The 14,448-nt window shown below is 40.9% G+C and overlaps 1 protein-coding gene across 1 annotated transcript in view; it reads right to left on the bottom strand.

Annotated features, from left to right (window-relative positions):
• The window catches only part of LOC135203112 (small ribosomal subunit protein uS9m-like), a 140,888-nt gene that overhangs the window by 44,751 nt on the left and 81,689 nt on the right, over window positions 1-14,448 (bottom strand). The window contains exon 4 of the mRNA XM_064232745.1: window positions 10,468-10,553. Coding sequence (XP_064088815.1) covers window positions 10,468-10,553 — 86 coding nt within the window. The remainder of the gene's footprint in view (window positions 1-10,467; window positions 10,554-14,448) is intronic.

Genomic DNA, 14,448 nt, shown 5'->3' with positions numbered 1-14,448 from the left:
TGGGAAGGGTTTGCATTATTGTCAGTCTCCTTCCTCCCCTTACTAGAGGAAGGAGCGGGATTGCTTCTATGATTCTGATAAGAAACATAAAAAGGATGCTTATGTATAGGCTTACCGCATCAATCGTCCGACTAGCCAGTGTGAGTTCTAGTCCTATCCTCAACCCGAAGGACGAGGAATGGAGAGACGAGGCGTGGAAGGGGGAGAGCCAGTCACTCTCGCATCCTTCTTACCTCTACAACTGTGCACCATGAGCGAGAGGCAACTTATCCTCTTGAAGGAGCTGGGTAAGCAAACACATCTTGCAAGCATCCACCACTGGTCCAGGGAAATGAGGTTCCAAGGACCTGTGGGCAGTCCCGAAGAGAAAGAAGGATATGGTCTCAATGACCTATCCATCTTCCTGTCCGACATATTCTTCAGAGTGATGTCCAGTACCCATCTACTGGTCTATCCGTCAGCAGCGAAGTGTCTCGCGGTCTCGTATCCCACTGCAGCGAAGTTTCTCGCGGTCTCGTATCCCACAGCAGCGAAGTCTCTCGTGGTCTCGTATCCCACTGCAGCGAAGTCTCTCGCGGTCTCGTCATCTCCACAGTGGATAAAGACACTGACACTCCATGGTGGGTGTCAATATTTATGGGTACCTGAACACGCCAGTAGGATGAAGTAACAACTGATCTGGATCAACCGATACAAAGTCCACAGCATAGCTCGTGACGGTCTTGGACGTTTCGACAGCTGCCGACTGACTGCGTTCGGTTGTGTGAGGCGAGCTGTCCATGCATCCGAGGCGTAGTCACGTGACCCTCATCTTTTGAAGGGTTATGCCGAGAGACCATACAAATCGTCTATCTGTGGCCACCAATGCTGGAAGGCGAGATGATGATTCTCTCAAGGCATATGCCCAACAGACGAAAGTCAATTGCCTTCTAGAGACCGAGGTCCCTGATGGCAAGACAGAAGTCCTCATAGTAGTTGAATCTCAACTAAGGAGAAACAATATTATGTACCGTTGAAGACGAAGGTGATAGGTGAATGCAGACCTACGTCTTCTCAGCCGAATCGAGAGAAGTTAACTCTCAAGATTCTGAACGTAGAAAAGTCCCGCCAATGACACCAACCCGCGAAGACGGCTTAATCCCTGTTATTTACAGAGGACTGAAAACGCTAAACTGCTGCTTCATTGCTGTTTGGTGATAAGTCGGAGTTGCAATGAAAGCGGAGCGCTTTTCAGTAATGAAAACACAGGGATTGTACTACCTAAAAAACTGCTTCTCATGGGCTGAATCATCATCATCTTCTTCCCAGCTTTATCCAGGGAGGACATCTATATACAGGCGGTCCCCGGGTTACGACGGTTCCGGCTTACGACGTTCCGAGGTTACGACGCTTTTTCTTAAATATTCAATGGAAAAATCCGTCCTGGGTTACGACGCTTGTTCCGAGGTTACGACGCTGACGCTTCCGACGCTCCGAGTTAACGACGCTTTTAAAAAACTCATACTATGATAAAAATCCTTTATAGTTTAGCACAGTATATTAATAAAAATAAGTTTCTGGTTAGATTACAACAAAAATTTTGAGGTTATGATGATTTTCGACACTTTTTATGTCGTATTTTTCTATGATTTTTTAGTGACGCCTCATATGCGGAACTAGTTTTTTCCGAGCGAATGAATACATACTAGCTTGCGGTGCGCAAAGTTTACATATAACAGTCCAAAAGCACAAATAATGAAAAAAATCATTGCTTGTTTCCAGTAATAATAACAAAACGAAGTTTCTGGTTAGATTACAACGAGAGAGAGAGGAGAGAGAGAGAGAGAGAGGGAGAGAGAGAGACGAGAGAGAGATGAGAGAAGAGAGAGAGAGGTGTCTTCCGACGCTCCGAGTTAAGGACAGAGAAGTGTTCGTTTCGTTAAACGGCCTCTGACTCATGCCAGTAAATGTTTTGTTGATACTAAAAATATAAGCCTATTTAAAGATACGTTTACTTTAATTAGTCTATATGATACGTAAATAGTAATCAAGTGTTCTTGTAGCCCTCAAGATTTGGCAAAATCGAAGTATCCAAAGAGACACATTATCCAGTACACTGGAACCTTGACATACGAATTTAATTTGTTTCCGTTACCATCGTAAAAGTATATCAAAACAGTTGTATCTCAAAGCATTTTTTCCCATTTAATTTAATAATGTATATGTATTAATCCGTTCTAGCGGTATAAACCACACCTAAACACAGCTAAATTACATATATATACACAAATTTATCACAAATAAACGAGTAATAACACACACAATGATAAAATAACAGCAATGTGATAAATGATAATAAATGTTAATAAAATCAATTAAAAAAAGAAAGGAATTTTACTTACCACAACGAAAGATGACGTGAGGCCAGCAGGGGGAGGAGGTAGGGAAGGGTGGCAGGGAATGATTTGTTCTCTTTTTATTTACGTATGTACACTAATAACTACGTAATAAACACAAATGAAATAACATTGCTAAACTAATTTTTTATTTTTTTTATTTTAATCAGTTTGTAGTTTAGAAATAATGGTGATGCCTTTGGAAGGTTTTATGCTTTGCTATAATTTCATGTTTTGCTTCCATCAAAATCATTTTCTTGGGTTTTTTCTTATCACCTGCTTTGTCTTTAGCTTTGAGACCCATGGTTAATAATAAAATAGACAAAATAACACGAAAAATAGGCGCAAATACAACGAACTAAACAACGACGTGTTAACATGCAGCACCAACAAACAAACAGACTGAACGCCATTTATCGGTCGCCTATACAACTAACACTCATCGCAAAATCGTCTCAAATATTTCGTTGTATATCAAAGCTTATATTTTCGCAAATTTTCTGTTGTATCTCAAAACATTCGTATATTAGGGCAATCATGTCAAAGTTCCAGTGTAATTTGATCAGAGAGAGAGAGAGAGAGAGAGAGAGAGAGAGAGAGAGAGAGAGAGAGAGAGAGAGAGAGAGAGAGAGAGAGAGAGAGACGCCTTGGCAACAATGGTCACCGTCTCGGGATTGACGTAACATTTATTTTCTGAACAGATAGGACAGAGAAGTGTTCGTTTCATTAAACGGCCTCTGACTCATAGCAGGAAATGTTTTGTTGATACTAATATATAAGCCTATTTAAAGATACGTTTACTTTAATTAGTCTATATGATACGTAAATAGTAATCAGCTGTTCTTGTAGCCCTCAAGATTTGGCAAAATCACTCCAGGTTGTACATAAAACTTCAAGAATGTAGTGTCACCAGAGGATTACAATAGTTTTTACCTTCAAGAACCAGCATTCTTTTATGAAAATAACTCCAGGTTGTACATAAAACTACAGGAAACAACATGTAGTGTAACCAAAGGATTACAAGTAAGGTTTTTATAACTTTTTATTAGTTTAAGACATATTTCCAAGCATCGTTCCGGCTTACGACGATTTTCGGCTTACGACGCGTCTCAAGAACGGAACCCCCGTCGTAACCCGGGGACTGCCTGTACTTGGAAGTAGAGCTGGCAGGGCGGGGAACAGACGATGTCTTTCGTTATACATCTACAATTCAGGGTGAACAATGAACAATTGCACACCTACGAATACGAGATATATTTAGAAGACAAACTCAGATGTCTGAGGAAATCCTTCCACATCATCGCAGCAGCAGGTGCGATGCAGCGGGAGACTAGGCTACAGACTTTTGTTACCATGCGGTAAACAGAAAGATGATAGCTCGTCTAGTGAGATATCTCTGTCTGAAAATTCTCGCAATGTCAAAGGCGATGCAGTAGAGATGGTCATTCACATATGCGAGAATTCCAGCCAACCAGAGACCTAAGTCTGTGATTGCCGGCAGAGATTCGGTTTGGTAGTCAATCATCACAGAGGAGAGAGACATAATCCGACCGTGCTATCTCGGAAAGCCAGCTGGTACTGGGCTGCGGCAGGCAGCCCAAACACCGCTAGCTCTCACTCACCCATCATCCTGAGTTGCCAGGTAATCCATTCCAAGAAGGAATTCGTTCAGCTAGAACCATCGAGCGCAAAAAAAATACGCTCGAGCATTTGCATTTAATCGAAACGGATTTCGGTGAATTCAAACGCTGAGGTGCTGTTGTTGTAACAATACCATAAGTATCTCAAAATCGAAACTGGTAACTCCTGGGAGGTTTGCAGAGCAGTCCCGAGTTGCAGTTCAATTAAGAAGATACTATTCGTCTCGGTTACAATCCGTAGAGTTAACTATGGTATGTGCCTACACCTCGGACAATTGAACTGATAACAGAAGCATGTCGCGAGGGCAATATACGTAGTATATTTGTACTGTATGCCAGTACTGTGGTGTTGTTGGAATGCACTGCTATCACTTTGTCCCTCACTTCCTCTTGGAAGTGAAGAAGACCCAAGTGAGTTGTCTTCAGTTCCTGGGTTTATATGGGATTTCCTCTCCTCCCAAGACAAAGTTTCTGATGTCTCCTTGCCTCCCAGGTGTGCTCCCCAACCTGCGTCCGACACGGAGTAGTTTAGGACTGGGTTCAGACATCTCGGAGCCCTTCCTTTGAGATACCTGTCCTTTAATCTCCACCACCTTAAGTCTTCTTTTATCGCTTTTGTTACTGGGAAAACAAACAAGTCTGGTTGATTCTTCTGTCCCAGCAGATCTTCAGAAAGAATTGCAGAGTTCTCATATGCAACCTTCCTAGCCTGGAGACAGAGTGCCCCGCAGACTCATTCACTTGTTTCCTGAATACTTCTGGATTGATAAAAGATTATTTACTGTTTTCAGGCTGGACTCAACTCTCTTGAGAGATGGTAAAGCCTGAAAAGTCAGGGAATCTGTCAGAATCCCCAAATAGAGAAACTTCTGAGATGAGGTCAGCAGCTATTTCTGCAGGTTTATCAACAATCCTAATTGTTGGGTCAAATCCAAGGTCTTTTGAAAGTCCTCCATGCATTTCTGCTTCATGAGTAAACAAATAAGCCAATTGTTCAGGTATAGCATTATACAGTAGTACCTCGAGATACGAAAGGCTCAACTTACGAAAAATCCAAGTTACGAAAGCCAATACGAAAAATTTTACTGCTCTACATACGAAAAGTTTTCAAGATACGAAAGGTTGTTGCTGTAAAGTCCCGAGATTCGCCCGGACCACCGAGAACAATTTTAAAACTCCTGCGCCGCCAACTGAGTAAACTCGCCACCATCCTCCCACTCTCCCATTGGTTCCTGATGCTAGTCACCCCATATGGTCCTGCTCTCCTATTGGTCAGCATCTACCCCTTGTGCTTTAAGTATTCTATTGGTGAAAGGATGCTGTAAATTGAAAAACTTATTCATGCAATACATTTAATAAAAAAAAAAACATTAGGTAAAGATAGAATAAAGAATAGAAATTAATGGTTATTATACTGTTTGGTAGTTTCAGTAGTTGAAGAGAGATAATAAAAATTTATGGCTTACTGTGTAAAGTGATTGCTTGTCGATCTTTCGATACTCATAAGTGCTGGATGTAAACAGACGTTTGGAAGCTTTTTTTTTTATTTGTTGATTATAGTTAATGGTTACTTAATAATTATTTGAAATGAGTACATGCAATACATTTAACAAAAAAATTGTGAATTAGATACCATAAAATATAAAATAAATCAGACTGCCAACAAATACGTATTTTTTAGAATTCTTCTTCTGTTTTATTATTACATTACGTATACGTATGTTTCATTATAGCTGTCAGTAACTCGGTATCTCCATTAGGTAAAGATAGAATAAAGAATAGAAATGAATGGTTATTATACTGTTTGGTAGATTCATTACTTGAAGAGAGATACTAATGACAATTTATGGCTTACTCTGCGCTAGGAAAAATGATTGCTTGGTGCTCGTTTGATACTCGTAAGACGGGTAAGAGCTGAATGTAAACAATCGATTGGAAGGTTTGTTTTATGTTTGTTTGTGTATTATAGTTAATGATTAATTAATAATTATTTGAAATGAGTACATACTGATTATTTATATATTTTATTGGCATATTCTAAGCTTTTAGCTCTTAGGCTTAGATGTCAGAATCATAGACTAGGCTACAGTAGCAACCGCTAACATAGGCTAGGCTTATTGCTAAGGGACATATGCTAAAGTCCTAATACATGCAGTAAAAATGGGGTTGAACATTACATGCAGTTGAATATTACTCAAGTATACAGTATTTGGCCTTTTTGGAGTCATATTTCTTCTGTCGGATCGGCGTTGTAACCCTAGAACATGTGTTTTAGGCCTGGAAATATAATTTACTGGGGTGTTTTTGGAGGGCTTGGAATGGATTAGCCATTTTACATGTAAAATGTGTTCCAAGATACGAAAATCTCATGAGACGAAGGCCGCCTCAGAACGGATTAATTTCGTATCTCAAGGTACCACTGTATAGTTATACCTATTGGGTGTAGCCACTTAGCTAAGGGAGCGAGGACTCGAGTAAACACCCGTGGGGCTGTTGACAGGCCAAAGTACAGCGCTCTGAACTAAAATACTTCATTCTGATAAACAAATCTCAGGAATTTTCTTGAAGGCTGATGAATCATCACATGGAAGTATGTGTCTTGCATATCCAGGGAGATCATCCAATCCCCCTGGTTGATGGCTGCTAGAACAGACTGGTTCTGATTCAATTTTGAATTCCATCTTTTCTACGAAAAAATTTAGAGCACTCACATCGAGGACTGGTCTCCATCCTCCTGTGGCTTTCGGGACTACAGTCGGTTGAAGAACCACTTCGACTTGACATTTTGTACTTTTTTTATTGCCCCTTTCTTCATTAATGATGATACTTCTTCTGCAAGGGCTAAAAATTTCTGAAATCCTACGGAGTAAGCTGTTAATGCGATCAGTGTGTCCACAAGTGGGGGCTTCTCTTAGAATGGTATCGAGTAGCCTAACTTTGGAACCTGTACAATCAAAGGTTCTGCACGCTTTTTTCATCCAGTTCTCCCTAAGGAGCTGGAGTCTGGTGCCCATGGGAGCATGGAGGAGGACACTGGTAGAACATGACTGATATCACCACTTAGGAACGTGAGGAGAGATAGTGGACATTTGAGATGCCTCTCCAATTACCCTGTGTCACAACCAGGGAATGGACAGGTTCAACTGAGGGGGTGACCCCAACAACCTCTTGTGGGCCTCCAGTATACCTCCTCCCTGGTTTTGGAGAGTCTGGCAGTGACCTTTGCCTAGGACAGTCGGCAGGCCGGGTAACCACCTCCTCCTCAATCCTTTCACTTTCACTTTTATTAAATTTATCCATTACAAATTTCACTGATTCACCAAGTTGGGTCATAGTACTCACCAACAGCCCGAATTTTCTATCTATTCTATTCTCCAGGCTGGCAAAGCGGTTTGGCTCCGACAATCGAGATTCAGGCGAAGGGGGAGCAGGAGGACTCAGGATACATGAAGTATTTTAAAAATATAGAAGTAACAACAGGTACTTGGGTACTCAACTTCTTAGGAGTCAAGCTACTAGCTAATTTACCCTCGGCTCTAGTAGCCGCTTTCCTCTTCCTATCCCTTTCTTGTTTATTGCAGTGATGTCAAATTCTTCCAAGCTTTTTAATCCCAGCTTTCACACCCTTGACATGTGTTGTTAATTGTGTAATCCTGTCCTCTGTAAAAGACACAAATAGAATGTACAACATTCAATGCCTTGGTTAACCTGGTACACTGCAATACCTTAAACTAGTTGAACTCGTATCAGACATAATTAAGTAATTTATCAAATAATTAACAAAACAAATTATTAAAATTATTGAAAGTTTAAGCAAATCAAAACAAATGTCAGTGAACCTAACACGGAACTGCCGAACTGCCAACTAACGATCGGCAATTCTCGCCAAGAGAAAAGCAAGTCAAAATATCCAAGTAACCAAAAATTAATTAATTTAACCCAAAAACTTCAAAACCATGACAAATTCAATCAAGAATCAATAGCAAACAGCAAAAGGCCTAAATACTTCACCAAATGTGAAGCAACAAGGTCAAAATCCAAAGGAAACAAGTTGCTATCCTACAACGGTATTGGTTCCAGGACGGCAGAAACAAATTGGGGTATTTTCATGTAGTTGTTCCTCTTCTTCCCAGAAAGTGGGTGGAGCCTATTCACCTACCGGACAGTGGAAGAAGTATTACCACAAATTTCGAAATTCAAGCTACTGTTGAAGTAGAAACTACAGCTATGTAATTAGTACTGGGTAACACTAATAAAAAGATTATTTACAATCCCTTGTGGGGTCTCTTTTACAAGACAATTATAAATTTTACCCAGTTATACATTTTTTTCTAATAAATAATTTTTATTTTATTTTGTAAAACTATAATTACAGGTCACACAATATCAAAACAGACAAGAACTCAGGAGAAAACTAAAACAAAAGATTCCCCACTAGAAAGGACAAGCCACATAACTTTATCGAGGCTAGGGCTAGTAGGATGACAGTCTTGAGTATGAGCTCCCAATCCAAGACCTCTTTAAGGGCTAAACATCACCTGAAATAGGCTGTGAAGATTAAGTCACACCTCATTTGAAAGAATCAAATTCATGAAAAAAACAAACTGCTCAAAGCACTTCATGATGACAAAAACCATATCTTCTGTCTGAAGACATGGCTTCAGCTGAATGACTGCAATCCACTGAACAGAGGTTCCAACCAAAGACCCCCTTCTATGCCACCAATCACAGAAGCTAACTCAGTTTCCTTGGTACACAATTGACAAGGATGACTGGAAGTACCTTGACCTCTTTTGTGCAGTTTTACAAAGAAAAACCTCTCTCCTGCATGATCTGCTATATAATCCTAAACCAGGTAGCTAGAGGCGCTCTACTGCCTGATACCTTGGAAGGTGTGGCTGATGAAGGGGAGGGCCATAAGGGAAAATCTTTCAGCAACATTACCAAGACAGCCAGCAGATCAGGAACAGGTAATGTCATGCATCAGCAACTCCAGAGCCTGTGGCAAACCATAACAAGACCAGGGTGCAGCATGATGACATGCAAACAGATTGTCGCAGTTCCCCTGAGCACCATAAAGCAGAGATCCATTACACACAAACCCCATTTATAAACACACAGTCCAGGGACCTTCCATGAACCAAGCATAGGGTAGCACTGACTCTTCCCACCTGTTCTTCAAAAACATGGGTGGACGAGTCACTTGCAGTTCTCATATCGGAAAAGTCATGGACTGAACTTGGTAACACTTGTGTCATCCCTCCCTACAATTACTATAACATCTAAAGGTTGACAAGCACCACTGGACCCCATGAACAGGGGAAGGGCACACTCTCTTGTGAGAGGTTATCTTGGATTTCTTCCTCTTCTCCCTGCAAGAGAGAAGACAAGCAGGAAGGAGAGGAAAAGTTTAATGACTAGAAAGAGGAAGAAAAACACTTATCTTCTCCTTGACCCTAACTCACGTCTTAATCTCCTTCAGAGCAAGAAAACTGGTTGAAGCAAAGCCATCATTGTAATAGTTGCAGTTGACACCACTGGGGCATCTACCATGGGAAGGACAACTGCTACAGAAAGATCAACACAGTTGATTTCCTTGGTGGGAGTAGCACCAGCAACAGTAGGAGATTCCTCTGATTTACCTGAAGCTAAATGGATGAGGAAGGCTGCAACTGTTGGACTCACCACGATACCAAGGAAGACCATACCTTGCACACGTATTCTATGGACAATGATATACCTGGAACAGAAGAGCAATAAGGTGGAGTAGGCAGTGGTAAGGAGAATGCAGGGGTTGAATCCTCACCATGGGAGCACCCAACCTGGGCATAAGATTCATCACTAGAAGAGAATGCATGAGGGCACTCACCTTCTTGCATGTACACTCCCAGGACCAAATGAAAAATAAGAGCAGGAACAGAGAGAACCATGGGATGGGTGGGGATGAAGGAACCAAAGGATTCGACAATATCACCAAAGGGAATTTCCCCCAAGGATGCTGGCAAATGCTTCTTACCCTTCTCCCTCTTACTATTAATCATCTACCAATGTGGAGGAGACCACCTCGCACATTTCCTAGTAGGGAGGATGCAGGACCACAGAGTTTAACCCTGAAGTATGCTCAGTAACAGTGTGGACGTATGAGTGTTCATCCCTCTAACAATGACACTACAGGTTTTCTCTTCATTTGTTATGAAAAAATAGCATGGTAACAATGAGTGAATAAGGGTACTCAACTACTTATTCCCCTTAACCATCAGTTTACCTGCTTAATATCCAGTTCATGCTCAGAATGCTGCTATATAAAAGGGAATGGTTTGCATTTTTACTTTTAAAAAATCACATATCAACATGGTTAGTATTTCCATAAAATCAAACACACATCAACATTTGCTTTTTAATAGCAATATCCCACATCCACCTAGTACACACAACTAAAATGCTATGCTTACATTGTTTTATTCGTGTCCTGGGTTACATTGAAGTGGCTCATCCTACTCGCGAAGTGGTCCAGTTCCTGTACCTTCTCAGTTATGTCCTAAAAACAAATACAACTGATTAATAGCTAATCTATGTAGCTGGGTATAAAAATTTCCATTACATCCCATTGTTTGACATGACTTAATGGTGGAAGTATTGCCAATACAGTAGTACCTATATAATTTTATTAAAATAAAAAGGAACCATAATTAACAAAACAATATGAATCTAGCAAAGATGTGTGAATAACAAAACAAGTTTAGGAAAAGTAAACATCTCACATTTTCAAAACACAGCTGATTTATAATCACAGAAGACAAGCACTTTTGTCATATAAAACTGAATGTAATAAAGACTGCATAAACCTAGGGTTTAGCTCCTCAAAATGTATGAACAGCCTACATTTAAAAACTTTCAACTTTCAAGTCAAGACTTTTCAAAGTTGTACAGTACTTCTTATTTAGGATAGTTCAGAAACTACTGTAGATTAGTAAAAAAACACAAAAATCATCCCTTGAAGAATGGTAGCGTGTACAGTATTCCAATGCACGACAGTCATATCTTACTAAAATGGTGCTTGGTTAAAAACCAACCTAAATTTTTAAGTGGATAAACATGATCCTACCAGGTGTGGCAATATTTCTGATACATGGTTAATCAATACTTCCAACACATTCCTATTTAGGATTATTCTTGATATTGTAATTTTTGCTATAAGAAGGGTGATATGTCATATGAAACTTCAAACCAAGGTCTAAAAGAGTAAATAAGCCAACAGGAACAGAGTCCCTTCCCATCCTTGTACTTGAATGGTGTTGAAATTTATGTCGATGATTTATCAGACATACTGGACACATATGTGAATAATCAGCCAGCACTTAAACAATGAGACTGGTAGAAGATAAAGCACTCCTTGCAGCAGTCTAAGTTTATTTATACGATTTCATGGGTTTTTCATATTTCACATATGCTGGAAATTAAAAATTACATTTCTGGGCTCAGCCTGTGTCGCCCAGTGAAATAGGTTCCTTTGATACTATTTCTAGGTATAAATATTGCTATTCATACCAGAGAAAAAGAGAAACGTTAGTGCCAAGGTAAATGGCTCGCTAGTAGCGTATTTAGACGATTGGCTCATATGGGCAAAGTCCCCCAAAGAATGCCAAAAGGCAACGGTCAAAGTAATCAAGTTTCTGGAACATCTAGGGTTCCAAATAAACAAAACCAAGTCGAGACTAACACTGGAATCTCGGTTCCAGTGGTTAGGCCTGCAATGGGACTTGGATTTACATACTCTGTCAATCCCGCCGTTGAAAAGGAAAGAAATAGCCAAGTCTACAAGGCAATTTCTCAAACAATGCCAAACTTCCCGGAGGAACCAAGAAAGAATCTTAGGCTCACTCCAATTTGCCTCGGTCACGGACATTCTTCTGAAAGCCAGACTGAAGGACATAAACAGGGTCTGGCGTTCAAAAGCAAACCGGAGGTCCCGGGACAAGCTAGCTTCTATCCCGGCGATCTTGCGGAAACGTCTCCATCCATGGACGAAAGTGAAGAACCTATCAAGGGCAGTACCCCTTCAATTCCCCCCACCGTCTCTAGTGATCCACACGGACGTGTCCCTAAGCGGGTGGGGAGGGTACTCGCAGTACAAAAAGGTCCAGGGAACCTGGTCCCTACCATTCCGCCAGCTACATATCAATGTACTGGAAGCCATGGCAGTGTTTCTTACTCTGAAGAGGCTCCGGCCACACAAGAAATCGCATGTCAAACTGGTCCTAGACAGTGCAGTGGTAGTTCACTGCATAAACAGGGGCGGATCCAAATCAAGTCACCTGAATCGTGTCCTGATAGCCATATTTTCTCTGGCGGACAAGAACAATTGGCACTTGTCAGCCACCCACTTAGCAGGGGTAAGAAACGTGGTAACAGACGCTCTGTCAAGCTCCGCCCCTCTAAATTCAGAGTGGACCCTGAACAATGAGTCATTCAAATGGATCTGTCAGAAAATCCCAGGGCTTCAGGTGGATCTCTTTGCCATGGAGTCAAATCACAGGCTCCCTTGCTATGTGGCACCCAACCTGGACCTTCTGGCTTATGACACGGACGCTATGGCAATAGATTGGAATGCGTGGAAGATGATCTACCTGTTTCCTCCGGTGAATCTTCTTCTGAAAGTCCTGAACAAACTAAGATCGTTCAAGGGCCGGGTGGCTCTAGTAGCTCCCAATTGGCCCAGAAGCAATTGGTTCTCACTGCTCCTAGAATTAGGACTCCGGCCCCTACGGATTCCCAATCCCAAACTAACCCAGCTAGTTCAAACACGGACTGTGTCCGCTTCCTCAAGGATTCAGAAAGCCCTAACTTTATGGATTTCTTGAAGTTTGCAGCTCACAGGAACACTAACATCAATCCCCAAAATATTGCATTTCTGGAATCAGATAAAAGGGAATCCACCTTACATCAATATGACTCGGCCGTTAAGAAATTAGCTATGTTTCTTAAAGGCTCAAATACACAAATAATGACCACAAATTTGGCCATTTCCTTCTTCAGAACTTTGTTCGAGAAAGGTCTTGCAGCAAGCACAATTACCACTACCAATCAACTCTTAAAAGATCTTCCAGTTTGGTTTTTGGTATAGATCTAACAGATTCTTACTTTTCCTCTATACCAAAAGCTTGTGCTAGACTTAGACCCACAGAGAGACCTAAGTCAGTTTCTTGGTTCTTGAATGACGTTCTTAAGTTGGCCTCAGAAATAAATAATGAATCATGTGATTATATAACCCTCCTGAGAAAAATGATATTGTTATGATACAATAAAGTTTTATACATACTTACCTGGCAGATATATACTTAGCTATTTGACTCCGTCGTCCGACAGAAATTCGAATTCGCGCACACGCTACCTGTAGGTCAGGTGATCTACTTACCTGCCGCTGGGTGGCAGGACTAGGAATCCATCCCATGTTCTATCATATTTTTTCTATACCGCCTGTCTCCTGAGGGGAGGTCGGGTGGGTATAATTTTGTATATATCGCCTGCCAGGTAAGTATGTATAAAACTTTATTGTATCATAACAATATCATTTTTATACTTTAATTTAAACTTACCTGTCAGATATATACTTAGCTGATTCACACCATTGGATGGTGGGAAAGAGACAGCTAAATATAGAATCAAACAGGAATCACAACTATCGTTGTAGGTAATAAATAAATAAAACCTTGGTTCCTACCTGTTTAGACTGAAGACTTCATGAATAGAATCCAGGAGTCTAGACAGTCTCAAGAGCCTCAGCGAGATATTGATCTATGGCTAAGAGTTCTTGTGGTTCTGCCAAAAGGGGTCTTACCGCTTACTTGGTAGATCCTGGAAGGACTACGTCAATGGGTGCTTATCCACTTACTTGACAAGACCTTATACAAGGAGCACAACATCGATCCCGATCACCTCAACCTATCCATGTTAGTTATAAGATTGCAAGAAGTTATCCCCTAACCTCTTGCAAACGGACCACACAACTCGCATCACAAACATTCGTACAGTAAAGTACCACAAAAAAAAAAAATAAAAAAAAAAAAAAAATGTTTGTACAATCTAGTCAGTCAAGTACGTCTCTTGATTCCCCCACTGATCCAAGCTCGGACGTCCGTGCGCCAGCAAGCATACTAATCAGCAGAAAAAACCAACAACTCGTCTCACAAGGTAGATCTATGTACTATCAAAATTTTGAACAAATACAAATTTTTCTAAGGATCGTTATGTGCTCCCAGCCCCAGCACTGTATCGGCTGATACAAAAGGACCCAGAGAGAAACACTTTTCATATGTTACTTTAACGTCCTTGAGATAGTGCGATGCGAACACCTCCAGTAAGTCGCATCCACAATGTCTTTTAAAGACATGTTCTTCTGAAATGCTAATGAAGTGGCTACCGCTCTAACCTCA

This window comes from Macrobrachium nipponense, chromosome 33, assembly GCF_015104395.2.
Source record: "Macrobrachium nipponense isolate FS-2020 chromosome 33, ASM1510439v2, whole genome shotgun sequence".
NCBI lineage: Eukaryota > Metazoa > Arthropoda > Malacostraca > Decapoda > Palaemonidae > Macrobrachium > Macrobrachium nipponense.
This window is presented reverse-complemented; position numbering and strand designations above follow the sequence as displayed.